Source organism: Lates calcarifer, linkage group LG20 (genome assembly GCF_001640805.2).
Source record: "Lates calcarifer isolate ASB-BC8 linkage group LG20, TLL_Latcal_v3, whole genome shotgun sequence".
NCBI lineage: Eukaryota > Metazoa > Chordata > Actinopteri > Centropomidae > Lates > Lates calcarifer.
Genome location: NC_066852.1, coordinates 3418063 through 3437094, shown reverse-complemented (window position 1 = coordinate 3437094; position 19032 = coordinate 3418063). Strand labels below are relative to the sequence as shown.

Here is a 19032-nt window from a genome sequence, read left to right as displayed (position 1 = left end):
GTCGTCAGTTTCTAAAGACAGGGACACACACGTAACGACTGCTGATCGGACCACGGTGAACCAGGTCTGTTCGAGTCTGGGTCCGGTTGGTGTTGACAGCCGACAGATAAAATCATGTAGTGTGTGATGTGTTAAAATTCGAAATCTTTAATCTTTAGATCCAGTCCTCGGTCGTCTTGAAACAAGGCTTATTGATGTGAGACTCTTGTCTATCAGTGCTTTTAACCCTGAACATGTCACCCAGGACTCCAGTGCCCAGTGCGTTGTGGGTAGCCCTCCCTACCTCCTCAACCCCCAGATCATCGGAGCGGAGGATGACGACTTTGTCTCTCAGCAAGAGCAGGTATTTGAGAGTTATTTTAGAGAGACTTGGTACCACATTATCATTGTGTATTACATTTACAAAAAGTCTAATGAATCTCTCTCACTGTGTCAGATTAATGGAGAGTGTAGCTTTTTCCAGAGTATAGACTCGCTGAAGTCTCGGCCGGCTCACCTTGCAGTTTTCCTCCATCATGTTGTCTCGCAGTTTGACCCTGTGCCTCTGGTACATGCACACACACACACACACACACACACACACACACACACACACACAATATCATATACAGCACTTCTTTACCAAAACCACTTCTAAATACTGCCCTACTCCTCTTCCCTGTCTGTGGCTCTAAACCTTAAGTCTGTTGGTTCCTGCTGAGGATGTAAAGCTCACAAGTACTGAGCAAAAAATGCTCAGTAACTTCCTGTAGCTGTTATTGTTGTTATTTTTAGCAAACAGCACTCAGTCAGGTGTCGGAAACGTGACACGGTACAACTCGTTAATGTGTTTTTAATCATTTTTGGACGAGAAAGGAGCCTCACAGTGCAGAGGAATGAGATACTGGGATGCACAGATAGCACTAATGTTTATGGTCTTTTCATAGATTTGTTAAATAATGCCAGCGTTTCTCTTTAAAAACAACATATATGCAGTTATAGTATAAAGCATCAACTGTACAGGAGTAAACAAACTGAAGAGTTAGGCTTGACAAGTAAAAGAAATAAGTATTTTTACTGTACAGATTCATTAAGAGGTGTTTTGTACAAGTTCAGTCTGAGTATCACTTAGTGTGTAATAGTTTTCATCTGGAGTGAATGTCAGTAAAACACAGATTTTGTCCAATTATAAAAGACGGTTTGAAGCTTGTTTTGGGGCCCTTCACATACATAATGGTATCATCAGTATTAATGTAATGATGACAAACAGAGATAAGAGTGAAAAAGTGAGGCTCTGTGATCGAGCCTTGTGGAACACCTTAATCAGAAAAAGCTTAATATTCTGATGCAACAAAGTCTATTGTTTGTGTTTTGGAGCGATAAAGACATGAAATAATCCAGTATACTAAATGAGGCGACAAACTCCATGATGACAGTTATATAAAGCTCTTACTGTCTTCCTCCCTTCACAGCTCTGTTACCTCTACGCCGACATGCACAAGCAAACCAGCTCCAAAGAAAGCCGACGCTTCTTCATGGAATTCCACTCGCTCTTCATGGATCGAACAGCAGTGAGTTACTGCGCTCTCCTGGTTTTTCCTCCTTCCTCCTTCCTTTGTTTGTATTGAGCTGAATTGTTTGTTCTGTTTCGTTGTTTCCAGAATCTTAAAGTACCAGTGCCAGAGACTGTTGCAGCTGAGCTGGGTATGAGTTTACAGTGTTTGACCACAGATTATGAATCTTGCCAGTTGTTCAGAATGATTCAAGACGTTATTTCATTTGTTAGTTATACGTTGCGTGCATGTTGACTGTTTTGTGGTTGTGTGTTCGTGTCCGCACAGAGAAGCGGAGGCTGGAGTTAATCCCAGAGGAGCTCTGCAAACAGTACACACAGGTGTTACAGGACACACTCCTACCAGACCTGCACAGGAACCTGGAAGACTTCAGGTAACACACATCACTGTTTAACTGCCCCGACAATAATGATTTAACTTGAAAATGTCTTTCGGTGCTGTTGTCAGGAGGTAACGTCTCCATGTGTGTGCGCTTGTGTTTGTGTTAATGTGTACAGACAGAAGCGCAGCATGGGTCTGACTCTGGCTGAAGACGAGCTGTCCAAGCTGGACGTAGAGCGAGGGAAAGACCAACAGGCCCTGGAGAAGGAATGCTCCTGTGCTGAACACATCATCTCCAAGATAGAGGATATCCTGTGAGTGTCTGAGAGCACACATTAACACAAAGATGCAGTATATACATGTGAATATTCACTTCTTATATTCCCTGTATGATTGCGTGTGTGTGTTAACCTGGGGTTGCTTATTCCAGGTTGGCGTCGCAGCCCTCAGAAGAGGAGAAGTGGTAAGAGGAGGGAGTTTTTAATATGTTAATATCATCAGTCTGCTGCAGAGCAGTTCACTGCGAGTCTGTTTTGGAAGTGTTGTAGTTCTGTTCTGATGTTTTACTTTTTTACTTGAGTCCCATGTAATGTAATAATAATAACATTTAGAGTTGAAGCCTTCCCACTCTTGACTGTGTGTCCTGTCATGTTGCAGCCAAGCGATGCAGTACGTGATTCTCACCTACATGAAGCACCTCGGGGTGAAAGTGAAGGAGCCTCGCGGCCTTGAACACAAACGAGCACGAATCAATTTCCTGCCAAAGATTAAGGTGAGATCTGATGTCTGACTCATGTATTTTAGTTAGACCGTGATACAATATAAACCAACTGTAGGCTCAGTTATAGTTGTGTCAGTGTGAATTAGAGCTGGGAGATATGGTTCATCAGTATCAATGATATTTTCCCAATTCTGTCACGATACAGCAACTTTAAGTCAGTAATTAAACTTTGTTTATAAAGCACCTTTAAAGGTGCTGTACAGTACAAACACTGAAGAAAAATAGTTGAGTTAAAAACAGGAAATGATCATATAAAAACAGTATTCAAGATATAAACTAATCAATGAACTGTTACACACGTGTAGAACAAAAAATGTAAATAATAGTTCTATTAGTTTTCAATTACAGTTTGCTCAGTATCCGCTGGAAGTCAGATAACTGAGTCCATGCTTTAATCACCTTAGTCTCTTTTAAATGCACTGAAAAAGACACGTGTGTTGTTTTAACAAGCAGAAGAGTATCAAGCCTGAGAAGGAGGGTGAGGAGAAGGTGAAAAAGCCTCGGTTTCCCAACATCCTCGGCCCACCGAGGCGCCTGAGCAGAGTGGATTCAACTTCAGGTGGGTTTAAGCCTTAAGTTTGATTGTTTTAAAACATTTCAGACACCACACATCCACTCACCTTGAATGCAGTGTGTATGCAGCATAGAGGTGTATGCTGTGTTTATGAGTGTGTACATACATACATATTCTATATATGTGTTTGTGTGTAGTCGGTAAGGCCGTGGAGATGAACAAGCAGCGGTCACCCAAGCAGCTCTCCCACTCCCAGCCGACCTTCGGTCATCCCTGAGCAGTCAGACTCCTCCGCCGTGAATCCTGGACGGATCCGTGGAAATCAGCCGAGCGAGGGATCGGACACCAGCGGCCATGTTTTATCTTCTAACACCTCCCCTACACACAGCTCCCCCATCGGTCTGGCCTCAGATACAAGCGGACAAGACTCAGACTCCAGTAAGAAATTCCCACGTCTCTTTCTCACCACGCTTTCAGGGTCTCTGGGGACAAAATGTTTAAAAATGTCTGTATATCCCCTCTTCTCTTTACTCCACAGATGCGTCTCCATTCTCCATCCAGCCCAGACTGAGCGAGGGTCTGCAGTCCGGCGACCAGCAGGACAGCGTCTTCAGCCCCACCAGCACTCAGTTTGACTTCAGCCCCTCAAACCTGGAGCAGCTACAGGAGGAAGACCAGGATGCTTTCAGGTATTTACAGGGTTTGGTTTTTCTCCTGTTTATGATAATATGTACAGCAGAACATTGAGCACAGCTGTGAGAGATTATTAGGTTAAAACCTGCAAACTTAAGATCAATAATAAATAGCTACAATCGTGTCAACACAACTAAAGGAAATACACTGTAAAAAATATTCTAAAATCCTCTGAAACACCTCTAATGTCGTGTGTACACGTGATAGACAACTCAACAACTGATGAGTCAATATTAAACATGGTAATATAAATAATATCAGTATTCTAATACAGATTTTGATTATAAGTCAATAAATAAATCCAGAATAACGGTCCTATTCTTCCAGTAGGATAGGACTCTAGCTAGAAGGCACAAATACCCCAGAAAAAAGAGTAGAGGCAAATAATATATGTAATTCTTTCCCCTTAGATTTATTATGTAGCTGTAATTACAAGAGAAGATTTTAACATAGAGTCACAACTAATGATTATTTTCATAATATTTTTGATACTTCAATCTATAAAATGTCAGAAAATATTGATGATAAATGCCCAAATCAACCCAAAGATGGTGTCTTCATAGGGTTTGTTTTGTCAGGTCCAGAGTCTGAAACCCAAAGATATTTAGTTTAATATCACATGAGATTAATAGAAACAGAAAGTCTGCATGTTTGAGAAGCTGGGACCAGTAATTTTTAGGTATTTTTGCTTGAAAAAGGACTCAAAAGATTCATGGATTATCAAAATAACTGCAGATTAATGAATCATTTCAGCTCAACATTAATGACTGTCACAGTACAAGTAATTCATCACAACAGGAGTGCAATAGATAAAGATTAACATGACAGCAGTGATTATAACAGCTTGTAAAATCCCCACTCTACCCCTTTCTCCTACCCCAGTGATCTTTTTAAAAGCCTCTCTCCCTCTGTCTTTGGTCGGCAGCAGGATGGAGGTGCAGTGCGCGGTGACTTCAGCCGACATCCAGAGCGAGGACGACCAGGGAGGCGAGGTGGAGTGTGAGGAAGACCCCCTGAACTGGCAGAGTCTGGTCAGTCGAGGCGTCCTGGCGAGCCTGACGCCGCAGGAGATCAAACGGCAGGAAGTCATCAATGGTGAGTCAGCGGCACCTCACATGTCTCTGAATGAAATGAAGCTGATTAAACGTCCTTACATGTGTTGGTGTGTCCGCCCTCAGAGCTGTTCTACACCGAGCGCGCTCACCTACGGATGCTGAAGGTGCTGGACGGCGTTTTCTGCCAGAGGTTGAACAGAGACAGTATCCTCCCTGCAGAGGACATCAAACACATCTTTATTAACCTGGAGGAAATCATTCAGCTGCATGGTAACGTCACTCACACCCCCCGCTGTGCTTCACGCCACAGATCATATAATCCAGCAGAAAATTAATGGACTTGTTGCTTCCTGCTTGTTCATCTCTTTTTAACAGCATCCAGTGAAGCATACACGACACAAAGATGATCTGTAAATGATTGTATCTGATCATTATGATGTACCCAAGGTTTCACATCACCAAATATGACTCGTCAACCTGCCTAAACTGCTGTGTTTTTACAGTGTGTGTTTCTAATACTGAGCTCCAGGTTTTTTTAAGGTTTTTTTTTTTCAGGTTGTCCGTCTGTCTCACACTGGATCTCAGTAAAACTATGAGGGAATTTCTTTAAATTGTGCATGAATGTTCATTTGGACTCAAGGATGGACTGATTAGAAAATGGTGATCACAGGTCAAAGGTCAAGATCACCGTGACCTCGACATGAGGTGTTTTTAGCCATAGCTCGAGAATTAATTTGCTAATTATGACAAAATTTCACATAAAGGTCTCATAGGACAAAATGATGAAGTGATGACGTTTTGTATCCAAAAGGTCAAGGTGATTGCTGTTGCACTACACAGTCTCTAAGAGAAGACAACATGTTTCTCAATGGAAATTATTCATCCGTCTAGTCAAAAACTACAGTAAGCTGCAGAGTTAGATCCCAGGAGTCTGGATGAGTGGGACCTCTGTAAGAGCAGCGTCACATGGGTTGATATTATAGGTTATGAGTTTTGTAATTTAGATGTTTCAAATGTCTGTTTTTTATAAATGTGTTGTCAATGTGTTGCACAGTTTCTGTAACAGAGCAAATGACAGCAATCAGGAAGAGGAGTGAGACGTCAGTGATCGGTCAGATTGGAGATGATCTCCTGGCATGGGTAAGACCAGTTCCAACTCAAGAACATTAACTGCAGGAAAAACAAATCAAATATAAATCTCATATGTGTGTGTGTGTGTGTGTGTGTTGATTTCAGTTCAGCGGCGAGGAAGAGGAGAAGATTAAAAGAGCGGTGGGAACTTTCTGCAGTAACCAACCATCTGCACTGGAGCTCATCAAGACCAAGCAGAAGAAGGACCAGAGGTTCAACTTATTCATGCAGGTCAGACAGAACAGAGAGCTGCACAGTCTGCTGACAGGATGGGAGTTTATTGTTTTTGGAAAGACAGTCATGATATTTCAGACAAACAGCAGACGATGACTGGTATGTGAAGAATCTGACCAGTTTATTTGTAGACTGTACATGCGGATACACTACACCCAAAACTCTCCCGCTGCAGGAAGACACAAATCAAAAAATGAGCCTCAGTTTTTATATATTTGATTTTCTTTATTCCACCTTGTCGTCCTTCTTCAGGAAGCTGAGAGCAACCGCCTGTGTCGCAGGCTGCAGCTCAAAGACATCATTCCTGTAGAGATGCAGAGAGTGACCAAATACCCTCTCCTGCTGGACAATATTGCCAAGTACACAGGTATAAACAGGACTGAAAGCATTTTTTCTCATCACATTAGTAACAGAGTGAGTAAATAACAGATCATTGGGTTTTCATTGTGCTGTGCTTGTTGATCTTCCCACAGAGGACGGTGAGGAGAGGGAAAAGGTGAAGAAAGCTGGTGAATGTTGCAAAAAGATTCTGAACCACGTCAACCAGGCTGTTAAAGAGGCAGAGAATAAACAGGTACAGTCACTAGAGTCATAATGAAATATAAGTCAAGAACTTTGGGGATTTAAAGTTGTTGAAAATTGTGTTCTGTCTTAACAGAGGCTTGAGGAGTATCAGAGAAGATTAGATCTGTCGTCACTCAAACAGAGTGAAAACCCCATGATCCTGGAGCTGAAGGTAAGAAACCAGCTCTAATCCCTGATGCTAATTACAGCAGGAGCTTTTCTTGTACAATGTGGATGAATATCCAGTCATGAGAGATGGTGAGATGCTCTCTGTTGTATTTTTTTAATACATTTTCTGCAGAATCTGGACCTGACCAAGAGGAAGATGGTACATGAGGGACCTCTCTGCTGGAAAGTCAACAAAGACAAGACGATTGGTACAGAAACACACCAGCATACAAGAATAACGTTCAAAAAACACAGTATAAACTGTGCACAATGTGTTCACTAAGCAATAATTAACTTGAGCAGATTTTGGCAGTCGATCCACTGTTCCACTGTGTCTGATCTTTTGCAGATTTATTTTTGTGACATAATGAAATGAGTTGAAACAGATGAAGGAGAAACCTTTAGCAGCACCCTCCTCACCTGTGTCTTCCTTTCAGAGCTGTACACAATCCTCCTGGAGGACATCCTGGTTTTACTGCAGAAACAGGACGAGCGTCTGATCCTCAAGTTCCACGGCAAGAACCTGGCCAGCGCCGTCGACACCAAGCACATCTTCAGCCCCATCATCAAACTCAACACTGTGCTGGTTCGACCGGTGGCAACTGGTACGAACTGAACTCCCAGTTTTATATTTTGCACTTTGATCCAGATCCAGTATCTCAACAACTGTTAGATGGATTACTGTGAGCTGTTCATTGTATTGATATTCATGTTCCCCTGAGGATGAATCCTGAGAATATCTGTGACGTTTCAACTCCAACATGATGGTTCACAGTTTTGATTTTAAGTGAAATATCTCAACAACTGTTCCCTGAAATTCACCACAAACATTTGTTTCCCCCAGAGGATGGATTTTAGGCACTTTAATGCTCCTCCTTGACTTTTTACCACACAATTTCAGCAGGTTAAAGTTTTAAAAGAGATATTGCTGGTGAAATATCTCAATATGTCTAGTAAATGGAATGGAGCAAAATTAGCGCAACCGTTCCTTGACAGTGACTTTGACTTTGATGACTTTTCAGGAGGTTCACACTTATGATTTTAGGCAATTATTGGATGGATCACTGTGAAATTCACATTCATGTTCCCAACAGGATGAACTGTAATACTTTACTTAACTTGGTTTACCTTAGAAACTAATGACAGTCCCATCAGCCTTAGCTGTGCTCAGTTTTTTGTACTAATTAGCTAACTGTTAGCATGCTAACATGCTAAACTACAGTGGTGAATTTTGAAAAAATTACCTGCTACATTATTTGTTGTGTTTACAACTAATATGTAGTGTAATGATCATTGCTGCGTTTTTGTTCTCATCAGACAACAAGTCTTTCTTCGTGCTGTCCATGTCAGAAAACGGGGCTCAGATCTACGAGCTGATGGCTCAGACAGTGTCCGATCAGAGAACGTGAGTCTTGCACCACAAACACGGCAGCGTTTCCTGTCTGTTTTTCTCTTGTCTCATCCTGTTGTATCACCTCTGTGTATCCAGGTGGCAGCGTCTGATCACACAACGAGCTGAGGCCATGAAGGCCAAACCTCACAACAGTGACACACCTCCAGCTCAGTCCGAGTGAGTCCACCAGCGATACCAAGTTTCTCACTGACATTGATGTCAGATTGTTTTTTGTCAGTGTTTCTAATGTGAGTGTTTTTCAGTGCTGAGCGGGATGCTATTGAGATCATCAACCGTGGGATTCCCAGGGCGAGCAAAGATTCTAACGGGACATCAAGCGGAGGTATTCACTCAACAGGCAGCTGTGGTGGCAAAGATTAGTCGATTAATTATTGTTCATTTTGTCCAGTCACTTTATTACTTTGAAACTGAAGAAAACCTGTTTCTGTCTTTTTCCTTTGATTCTGCGCAGTTTTCTGAGCTGCAGCATTGGATGTGATTCACAGCCATTGTTTTTAGAGCACAGGAGTGCACCTGTCCTAAAAATAATCTATGAAGCAAAAATAACCATTTTGCTCTGGTTGCAGCTTCTCAGTTGTGAGGATCTGATGATTTCTATCAGCTGTAAATTGAATATATTGGGTTTGGACTGTTGTTGGATGAAAAAAGACATTTTAAGACATCACTTTGAGCTGTGGGAAATAGCGACAGGCATTTTTTCACTGTTTTCTAACAGACGCTATTGATCTGTTTGAGAATTTACCCTCAGGGATCAATAAAGTCTTATCTTTGGAGATTTAATTAAAAAAATACAATGCTCCACACAGGTTTTAAACTCATGTTTCCTCAGCAGAATCTTTGAATTAGAAAGTGACCTGTACCTCGTAGTTTTAATTATTATACACAAATTATTTAACATCTTACATGCTCACACTTTTTTAAAACGTACATTATCTCTTTCTGAATTTAAATCTCAATTCATTCCAGATAAAGATGTCACCTCTTCTCCAGACACTCCAGCTCCACCTGCGAGTATCAACCCCTTCGATGGCATGAAATCGGAGGACGAGGAGGAGGAGCTGGCTGCTGCAGACAGACAGGACGATGAAGAGGTGGAGGATGAAGAGGTGGATGAAGCAGAACTGGAGGCCTTCCTAGACGGACAGCTAGCAGACATGCCCTTCCTGCAGCAGGAGGGGTCACGTCAGGGCATTGCCCTCGAAAACCAAGAGCACAACACGTTCAGCATACCCTCGTCCAAAGCTGAAGACGCTCTACGGACATGTAAGTTCCACCTTAAAAGATCAGTTCACCTAAAACTATATAGAACATTTCTCACTTACCTTTAACTTTTCTGTTCTAGTGGCGATGCTGAAGCAGGCTCTTTTCAACCACATGATGAGCAGAGAGGCAGAGGAGGAGAAAGAGGAGACAGAGGAGAATAAGCAGAGTGGGGCCCCTGGGTGTCAGCTGAGCGCCTCCTCGCCTGGGAGCCCTGAGGGGGGGCCCTCTGCTGCATGTGACGAGAGCCGAGCATCTGCAAGTTTACAGAAAGACGACCCACAGCTCCCCTCTGCACACACAGGCCTGACTGAGACAACTGAACGCAATGGTCAGGGAGTCGTTAAAAAGGTTTTTCGTGGAGTTAGTTTCATATCAACAGGACATGTATTTGTTGAACCATCTCTCCTGCTCTGCTTCTCCACACAGGTGGTTTTGTGGTTCTGGATTTCAACGTGGGCTGCGAGGAGAGCAGCACTGACGACGATGGGGGATTAGGAGGTGACATGGGAATCGACATGAGGAAACTGCTGTCCTCCTCCTCGCAGGCAGGGGGCGGCGGCGGCCCCAACCTCAGCCGGCAGCTTATGACCCACCTACGCCTCCTGCAGGCTGATCTGCAGTACCTGAAGGTAACACTGACAGCTTAGTTGACTTTTAGAGCTGCACCTGATTTAAATGTATTACTGAAAACTTAATGTTGACATATGCTTTATCAATATAACACTCACAAGACAAAGGCCACCACTGATACAAAGTATAATGTTAGGATAATGTATGTTACCAACACCCTTACTGAAGCTAATTGTTTCCTGTTTTTTAACATACTTTATTAACTGACTTTTCGTTGTGATGATCTGCGTCCAGGAGGTGGAAATGAAGTACAACGAGCTGCGACAAACACACATCGACATGGCCACTGACTCAGACGACAACACCGGTGTGTTTCACTTTTCTCAGCCGCTCAGAACGATCAGCTGATTTCAGTCCTCTTTACATCCACTTCAGTCTTTTGTACATTTACCCTTCATGCATCTCATACACTTTGTCTCTGATGTTTTTCAGATGGGATTCAGTGATGAGGAACCTTCTCTCGAGCCAAGTTTATGTCCACTGAAGCCACTGAATACTGGTGTCACTCAGTAATGGAGGTTTAATCTCCCACTTAAGGCACATATGACAATCAGTGGAAGACTTTATCATCACGATTGTTCCACTATAAACTCAAAATCCTTGAACTGGCAGGGGCAGATCTGCTCCTGAGAGGAGACACTATGGAATTAACTGAGGATAATTCAGTCACTTCTTGTCATGATAATAACCAACTTCATAAATTATCTTAAACACTGGATATATGAAACGGAAAAGGGCAAGTCAAGTGTGTGAAGTCAGACAGATGCAGAGCAGAGAGGCGTTCAGGAGCGACAAGAGACTGTGACAGCGACCAGAACGATTCTCTGAGGATTAAAATAGATTGACTTGACAGGACTTAGAGCACTGCTGTAAGCTTGATGTGAATGTCTGCAGTAAGAGATGAGCAAAAACTTCACGCTACGCAGTTGAATATGCTCAAAGATGCACTTCCTTTATTTTTTGTAACAGCGATGAAAGGCAACACGTAAATGCCTCAATATCTTCTCCACACACTGACTGTGTTTTTAAATTCAGCAACATTCACAGAGTGTTCAAGAAGCTGTAAAATGTATCTGCACCATCCACAAAAGTTGTCTTATGTTTTATGTCTTAAACCTGATCTAAAACACACCTGCTAGCACCCCTAAATCTCAATACTTAACACGGTGTATGTTTTTTGTTCAACGCAGCATTAATGTTGATCCTCGTATCACACTATCATACCCTCAGAGAGAAAACAAACGACAGCATCTCTCAAAATTGTGAACTATTCCTGCAAACAGCAGAAATGATTCAAGCCTCAAATTTCCAAATAATAATCGTCCCATTTGCAAAGCTGCAACTGCTGTTTGTTTACCAGTCGTCTTATTGGTTTAATTGTCTGAGAAAATAGCACACAAGCACAGTATACTGATACTTATTATATGACTTTAAAGTGCCTAAATTAAAAATTAAAAATTTAAATTTCCTATAGCACTTTAATGTAGCATAAAATGTCAAGCAAATGAAGATGGTGATACGTTGAAATCATAGATCCAGATCACTGTAAAAGTCTCATCCACTCCGACAGAAGAGTAAAACAGACAGATGGAGGTAAAAACAGAACCTCTTTGACATGAAATCCCCCATTGTTCAGACAAACCTTTCTTTCTGACAAACACTGTGCAGTAAGAAAGGTAGAAGAGGAAAAATAACAGCAGCTGAGGAGAGAAATGTTCACTTTGTGTGTAATTGCAGGTGTTTCTTCTGGTGGAGAACATTACACCATGTAATAGATACAAGCTTTTCACAACATATGCACAAGTGAATTTAATGAATCGAGTTTTATTGTAGAATTTCCTTTTGTATTCCAGACCGATTTTTTTTCTTACTTCCACTCACCTCCCATGTTAGTGTGCACAGTGAGGTGACTGACTAACCTGTGTGCAGTTTTTCCTCATGAACACTAAAAACTAACTGAATGCAGAAGTTTTCTCCAGGATTCCTTTTTGTTTCTGCAACAATCTGTTCATAAAAGCCATCCTCAGCTTGTAACATCAACCTGTTATACGCTCCTTTACCTGTAGGTACAAACTACAAAGATTCGCTCATCAGACATCTGCACTTCACCTTCATGTCTGGACTGAAAAGACTCAAATATTCAGTGGCCACTAGACTGCACAGACCACAGTATGACTTTGATTTTTGTAATGAAAAAAAAAAAAAAAGACTAACCTTAAAAGTATATATAAAAAAGGATTGTAATGGACTGATTTAATGTAAAAGAATATAATGTACAATTCTGACTGTATATCAAGTGTTTTGTGTGTTGCTGCTTTTTTACACAGTGCAGTCATGTAATGTTTTAACACAAACTACTTAAAGTGAGGGTAAAGTAACCATGAAGCGTTAATTTGTTTTACAAATGTTCTTTTCAAGATGTTATTTTTATTACATTGCTTTTAACCCAGTTAACATGTTTCGCTGTCTTTGTTTAGAAAACAAAATGGCTGCTGATATTTTATATTCCTCTATGTTCTAACATCCCATGAAATACCAAAACAAACCATGTGTTAGTATTTTCTAACTTGGCTACCCATCTGTTGCACTTAACCTCAAGCCGATTGGTTCTTACTGAAGACATAAATCAAAAATTAATTAAATATACAACTATATTTTTATAGATTTCAATTAAAAAAAGGCTCAGTAATGACCTACACAGAAATGCAGTATAGTAACACTTGGTGAGAGGTTGTAAGTTAATATTGATTGTTTTCGTCACACACCAATGAGACCTGGGATCACAGCTGTAGTGAGTAGCAGAAGGTCAGTGTGTATGAGGGATTGATTAAAAATAAACTTCATGTTCGCTGTAATCACAAAACATTTATGGATGTATGCAGCTGCATTTGTAATACAAAAGTTTGTTTCACAAAAGCTTTATTTTAACATGTAAACTCTGGAACACTGATTCTACTTCAGCTACGTGAAACCTGATTCTGTCGCAGATAAAAACATGTTATTGTGAAATACTCCGTACAGGTTTGGTGGATTGAGGTAAAGTCAGACTGTAGCAACAAGAAAAAGTGAATCACAGATTTATTCCTCCTACAGCAGATCTGGCATGTACATATACATTATGGCAGCAGCACCTTTCTTTGCTAAAGTTTGACCTGAAAAAGTGACTCAGACTATAACATCCCACTCACTGATCCCTGACATTTGCTTGTGGATTTAGGCTGTAAGTACTTTTGCTACATAGACAAATATTTGAGCTTCAGATGAACTCTTAACTTCCTGGTTCTGAGCTATTTCTGTACATGGATCTTAGTGTAAACAATGCACCATAGAAAACCAGAACATTTACAAAGCACACTTGGTAAACAGAGAGGAGAAAACCAGTTTGATGTATTTCCAGGGTGCAAAGCGTTTCGAGATGTCCTATGAAATGCTGAAGCAATGCTAAGACATGCTACATTTTCAAACGTGAGTATCTGTTATTTATTGTCATAAGTTGATATAACAGCCATGAAAAATTTTCTTAAGATCACAGAAATCCTGTTGTTTGGGTGTTGCTCCTTAAGGGTCAAAGGTGATTTATCTGTCCCTGTTCGACTTGTATCTCAGTTGATCCAATCACAAGTGGACAGATCCAGATACGTCAGTTCACACCTGGCATTGGAAGTCGTCTCCACATGTGACCACTTGTGACTGGATCTCACTTCCCTGCTCTATACACAGATAAATACATCATTTCTGTTTGCAAAGACCAAATGCCTTGTTGTTTTTTAAGAAGAAGTCAAAACAATTCAGACTGGGTCTATTCCTTGGTGTGTTCCAGGTGAACCGAATCATCCAAGATGTTTGACGCACTCATAACATATCAAAAAAAAAAAAATTTCAGATGTCTTGTACAAAGCTAGCTTACATGCTTTGAAAAGAGTAAACATCACAACAGGGCTTTAGCTGTTTGATTGCTGAATGCCCTCTGTGGTTCTGCAGGAGTTCTCTGTAGTCTTAGAAAATAACCCTGATGATATTCTCTCTCTTTGGGTTTGAGGCTTCAGATTTTTAATGAAAGCTTGTGTTATAGTGGAGGTGGAGTTTGAAAGACGTGCTTTGACCAGGCAGGGAGGGTCCACTGACAACTCTTTTCAAACAATTGCACCAATTGTAATCAAGGATTTCTTTTCCAAGCTCGTAGAATATGACACACCTGCTGATGTTTGCACTTCAGGTCAAGGTTCAAAATTCAGTGCACAAACCAGAACTGAACCCACTCTATGTTGGGAAATGTTGGGCCTAAACTAGGGACTAAAAGTGAATTCATCTTAGTCAACATGCACTTGATCCTTATGGAACAGCAAACACTAAATCAGCAGAGAATCCCTCTTAAATGAATAACCGATAACAAGACATTCAGATATCGTGATTTTGAAAAGACCTCCTCTACTTCTGGCTACAACAACCTGTAGTAATGATTTGTTGATGTCAGATGCTACAGGATATAGCACCTTTAAAGCTGTTGAAGCCCATGTATGGACAGACACAGCACACAAGCTTGAAGACCTTTGTTAAGATGAGTTTCCTTCAGTCACTCTTGTTCGAATGTCCATCCAGTTTTTGTGCGTTGATTTCTTTGAGCTTGTGGTTTTCTTTCCACCTTTTATACTTGGCTCTGCTCTTCTTGTAGCCAAACCTGCCTATGTCCACCATGAACACCCAGGCGAGTCCGTACATAACCACGCCGCCGAGCTTCATTACCAGCGTGGTCCTGGGAGAAGTGAGCTCACAGTAAAACATCACCGTGCCAACTCCCACACGCACAAAGGCGAACAAAACGATAAAAAGCAGGTCCACGGCGTCGCCCAGCAGGCTGTCGTACAGGCCCAGCTTGCGGAGGAACCAGCGGGTCTGCAGCAGGGGATTGGTGAGCTCGCTGCCGAAGACCACCCCGCAGGTCTCGCAGCCTGAAACTCCCATGAGCAGCGCCAGCAGGATGCCCAGGATGCTCGCGGCGTGGTGGGCCAGCATGACCGGGCCTTCTGTGTGGTAGCACACACACCAGCCGATGTCAAAGAAGAAGTAGCCGAGGCAGACGGCCAAGGCAAAGACCTGGAGCTCCGTGTTCTCCGTACCTGGAGTTAGATAGGAGGAGAGAAAACGTAAAGTGAAGATTAAACATTCAGAGTAAATAAGACAAAGTGAAAAGTTCCTGCTTTGAGCCAAAAAGCTGCTTCTTTTTTGTACTGTATGTTATTATACAGACGCTTGCTCAGGACTTGGTGTCACTTTTTAATACCTCATTTTTCAGTGTGCAGAAGCAACATGTTTTTTGAATGAATGAGGCAGCAACATTTACTAATGGATGCAGAGTCGCAAGGAGATGGATGGGCTGGATTCTGGGTGTACAAAGCGTGAGAGCATCCTGTTTGCTTACGACAAACTTTAAAAGGTCATAGTTTATCACTCTGACTGAGCCAAAACTGTAAAGTTGTGAGCTGGAAAACCACTACAGTGAGCCACGCTGCAGAGTCGGATGTTAATACTCGGGCGACCTTTCTCATTACATGTCATCATTTGATCCATTGTTAATATGAAAATATTTGAAAAACTGTGCTACACTACGAGGGAAAAACTAAGAAGAGATGTATATTATATATGGTTCATAAACTTGAAGTTCATGCAGACACAATACTTCACACTTTTATGGTCTATTTGTGCTAAAACTTATAACTTCATTCAGGATTCTAACATGTTTACAACACATGGAAACCTAAAGCGTCAAATAATGATCCAAACAACTGAGGTGGATTTTGTCTGAAACTCATTCACTCTGTTTTGACCTTTAAAAATCAGTTTAGAACATTACATTAAAGGATAAAAGTGTTGATGTAAGATTAGAACCATGATATACATCATTACAATATCAGTGAAATATTTAAAAGGTGTGTAATCAGGAGGTGTGGTCCGACAACAACTCTTCATCTTTGTCCACTGCTGAACACAGGACAGTTTTAAAAGACAGAACAGTGAATGAGTTAAGAAAAGACTCAGTTGAAGAGAAATAAGGAAACTGGAGTTAAAAAATCGACACAATCACATGTTCTCAAAGAGATTTCTGACTTCTGATTTAAAAACAATTAAATGCAAGCAAACTAAACTACAGCACGAGGTTTAATGAATCATTCATTGATTAATTCCATTCATTCATTCATTGACTCACTGAAGGTTTAAGCTCATTAACTGAGCTAATGGTTAAATGAATGAAGACAAACATTTGGACACAACACAGGACAGTTCCCACACCTGTTATTAAACCAAACAGCTGTTATTAAAGTCTGCACTGTGTTGCTGAGCTCAGTTAACCCTGAGTCAGGACGTTAGGCCACTAATCGCACTAACTGTTATTTATAAACTCGCCTTCAGAGCAGTTACAGAAACATAATCTCACGTCATAAAATAGATTTTAAGATGCATTTATACCACTGACCTGCGTGTGTGAAGGGCCAGGGTCCATCTATGAAGACGACGTACGCCGTCAGCAGCACTATGATGACCCCGTGGCACAAAGTGACCAGTCGACAGTTCCACTCGGGCCCCGCTGGGCGAAGGTGCAGCAGAACAAAAAGTAGAGGCACAGCCAGCCAATGAGGCTGCAGATCACCTCCAGCACTGGCATGGCCTGGTCTATACGGGACGATGAAATGATTTCAGCACCACAGGTCGAGCTCGTACGTCCTCAGCTTGTTGTGGTTCCTCCTCATTGTGTCGTGGGGATTGAACTGAAACGTGTTTTAAGATAAACAAAGCCCACAGCCCCTCCCTTAAGTAAGTAAGTAAGTCAGTAGCAGGTTGGTTCGCTTGAATTCATTTTGCTGATATTGATACTGGGTTAATTTGACTCAGTGTTAGAAATAACAAGCTCCAATTTTTACCCTAAAATGTCACAATTATTGTATAAATAATGTACATGTGACATTTGAAACTACAAAGGATGCATCTATTATTAAACTCAACTGCAGCAATTTATTTAAACCCCACCTATTACGCATTCATAGGCCGTTTACTGTAGAAATATTTGATTGATATTAATGATATAGTTGTGCATATATATAAGTGTCTCTTAATGTCAACAATGTAGAAAAACAAGCATCATTTTTGGTGGTTTTCTACCCATGGACTCAGAGTTAATTGATCCAAATTCAGTCCATTTTTTCCCAGTTATTTTTAGTGTGTGACATTATTACAAAAGACATAACTATCCTGTGTGTAAAGCAACTGCTCCACACTCACACGCTGTGGCTTACCTCCTCCTCTCAGTTGTCCTCAAATTCAGGAAACATGTAGAAAATGACTCCAACAGTCGCACACAGCCTCAGGCTCCATCACTGTCTCTGTTCCAATAAGGCAACTGAAGCTCAGCACATTTCAAATGAACACATGCAAACTCTGTCAAGATGACAGACATGCCATGTGCAGTCTACTATAGGCAGTTATTGGATCCTGTATCCCTTCCCCCTGGATCTCAGACTTGATCCTCTTAAAGGATTACGGTCTCTACTTCTCTGCAGATACCTGCTTTTAGACGGGACGGACGATATGAGGCTGCAGACCTGCAGCTGCATCACACCAACATAACAATAACCTGAAGTTTGATCATGTTAACGACAGTCCTTATGACTCTGCACTGTATCTGACGACAGATACAACAGTGATACTGATAATACTTCTGCTACTACTACTAATAATAATGATAATAATAATTAACTTTATTTATACAGTACCTTTTGAAAGAAAGTTACAAAGTACTTTATAGAAGAGAGCAAAGATTAGAATAAATCTATACCATCCTTAAAAAGTGATACAGCAAATTAAAAAAATTAAAAGACTGAAAAGAAGAAAGAAACTGAAACTATAATAAAATCAAATAAAAGGCCTTTAATACTTTTATACGGCATCATTTCCTTTATTTTCTCTTGATGTTGTTGCCAGATTTAACAAAAAGTCTTTTCAGGGTGGAACCTTCCTTTTCACCACCATAGCACAGAGGTTTTTTTCTACACGACCTCTTGTAGTTTCACTACACTAGAAAACATTCAACTGAACTTCCTAAACTCAGCTCTGTTGTTATATTAACACATATAAAGTCTCATATTGGTGTGTCAGATGTTCTTTTATACCTGTAAAGTCTAAACAGTCTCATTAGGTGATGTGCACTTTAAATAAATAGGGAGGGGGGAACAAAAAACAAAAACAAAAAGAAGGTGTTTTTCAGTGATTAAACTGACGGTGAAACAGGATGAGGGAAGTTTAGTGGAGGCAGACTGAAATGTGTGATTCCTCAGGATCAACAGCCAAAATCAGTGATGTAATGAGCAGCTAAAACACAGGATTAGGCTTTACAAACACTCCCTGCACATGTGTCAGACCCCTGAAACCCTGATGCAGACAGTGTCAGACCCTCTAAAGGCCTGCAGGAGGCAGACTGTGAACAAATGAGTGAGTGACTGAGTGAATAAGTATATATGTAAGTGATGAAAGCACAACTCTCCCCTCTGCTACTGCAGGTTAATAACCTGTAACACTCCTGCAGCGTTAACCCACTTCCTGAGTGGCTCTAATCTGACCCCAGAGCAGATTATTGGCCAGTCATGGACGGTTCAAGCACAGACATATTCACTCATACATCATACAGAGAAGAACATACTCAAGGACAGTAGGTGGCGCCA

At 41.2% G+C, this 19032-nt stretch overlaps 2 protein-coding genes across 2 annotated transcripts in view; one reads left to right on the top strand and one right to left on the bottom strand.

Annotated features, from left to right (window-relative positions):
- Positions 1-12770, top strand: part of arhgef12b (Rho guanine nucleotide exchange factor (GEF) 12b) — a 29478-nt gene extending 16708 nt beyond the window's left edge. Inside the window, 29 exon segments of the mRNA XM_018691837.2 lie at positions 245-343; positions 437-547; positions 1452-1550; positions 1641-1683; positions 1821-1926; positions 2051-2188; positions 2305-2337; positions 2532-2646; positions 3109-3214; positions 3367-3437; positions 3439-3607; positions 3708-3858; positions 4788-4957; positions 5041-5187; positions 5972-6057; positions 6154-6279; positions 6535-6649; positions 6756-6856; positions 6941-7018; positions 7148-7223; positions 7452-7619; positions 8332-8419; positions 8504-8584; positions 8671-8750; positions 9395-9691; positions 9771-10019; positions 10118-10320; positions 10556-10628; positions 10754-12770. Of these exon segments, the coding sequence (XP_018547353.1) occupies positions 245-343; positions 437-547; positions 1452-1550; positions 1641-1683; positions 1821-1926; positions 2051-2188; positions 2305-2337; positions 2532-2646; positions 3109-3214; positions 3367-3437; positions 3439-3607; positions 3708-3858; positions 4788-4957; positions 5041-5187; positions 5972-6057; positions 6154-6279; positions 6535-6649; positions 6756-6856; positions 6941-7018; positions 7148-7223; positions 7452-7619; positions 8332-8419; positions 8504-8584; positions 8671-8750; positions 9395-9691; positions 9771-10019; positions 10118-10320; positions 10556-10628; positions 10754-10767 (3393 nt within the window). The 3' untranslated portion in view covers positions 10768-12770.
- Positions 11555-17120, bottom strand: tlcd5b (TLC domain containing 5b). Its single transcript, XM_018691841.2, is given in 3 exon segments — positions 11555-15438; positions 16794-16904; positions 16907-17120. Coding segments are annotated over 3 exon segments (735 nt in total). The 5' UTR covers positions 16983-17120; the 3' UTR covers positions 11555-14890.
- Between the last annotated feature and the right edge of the window lie 1912 nt (positions 17121-19032).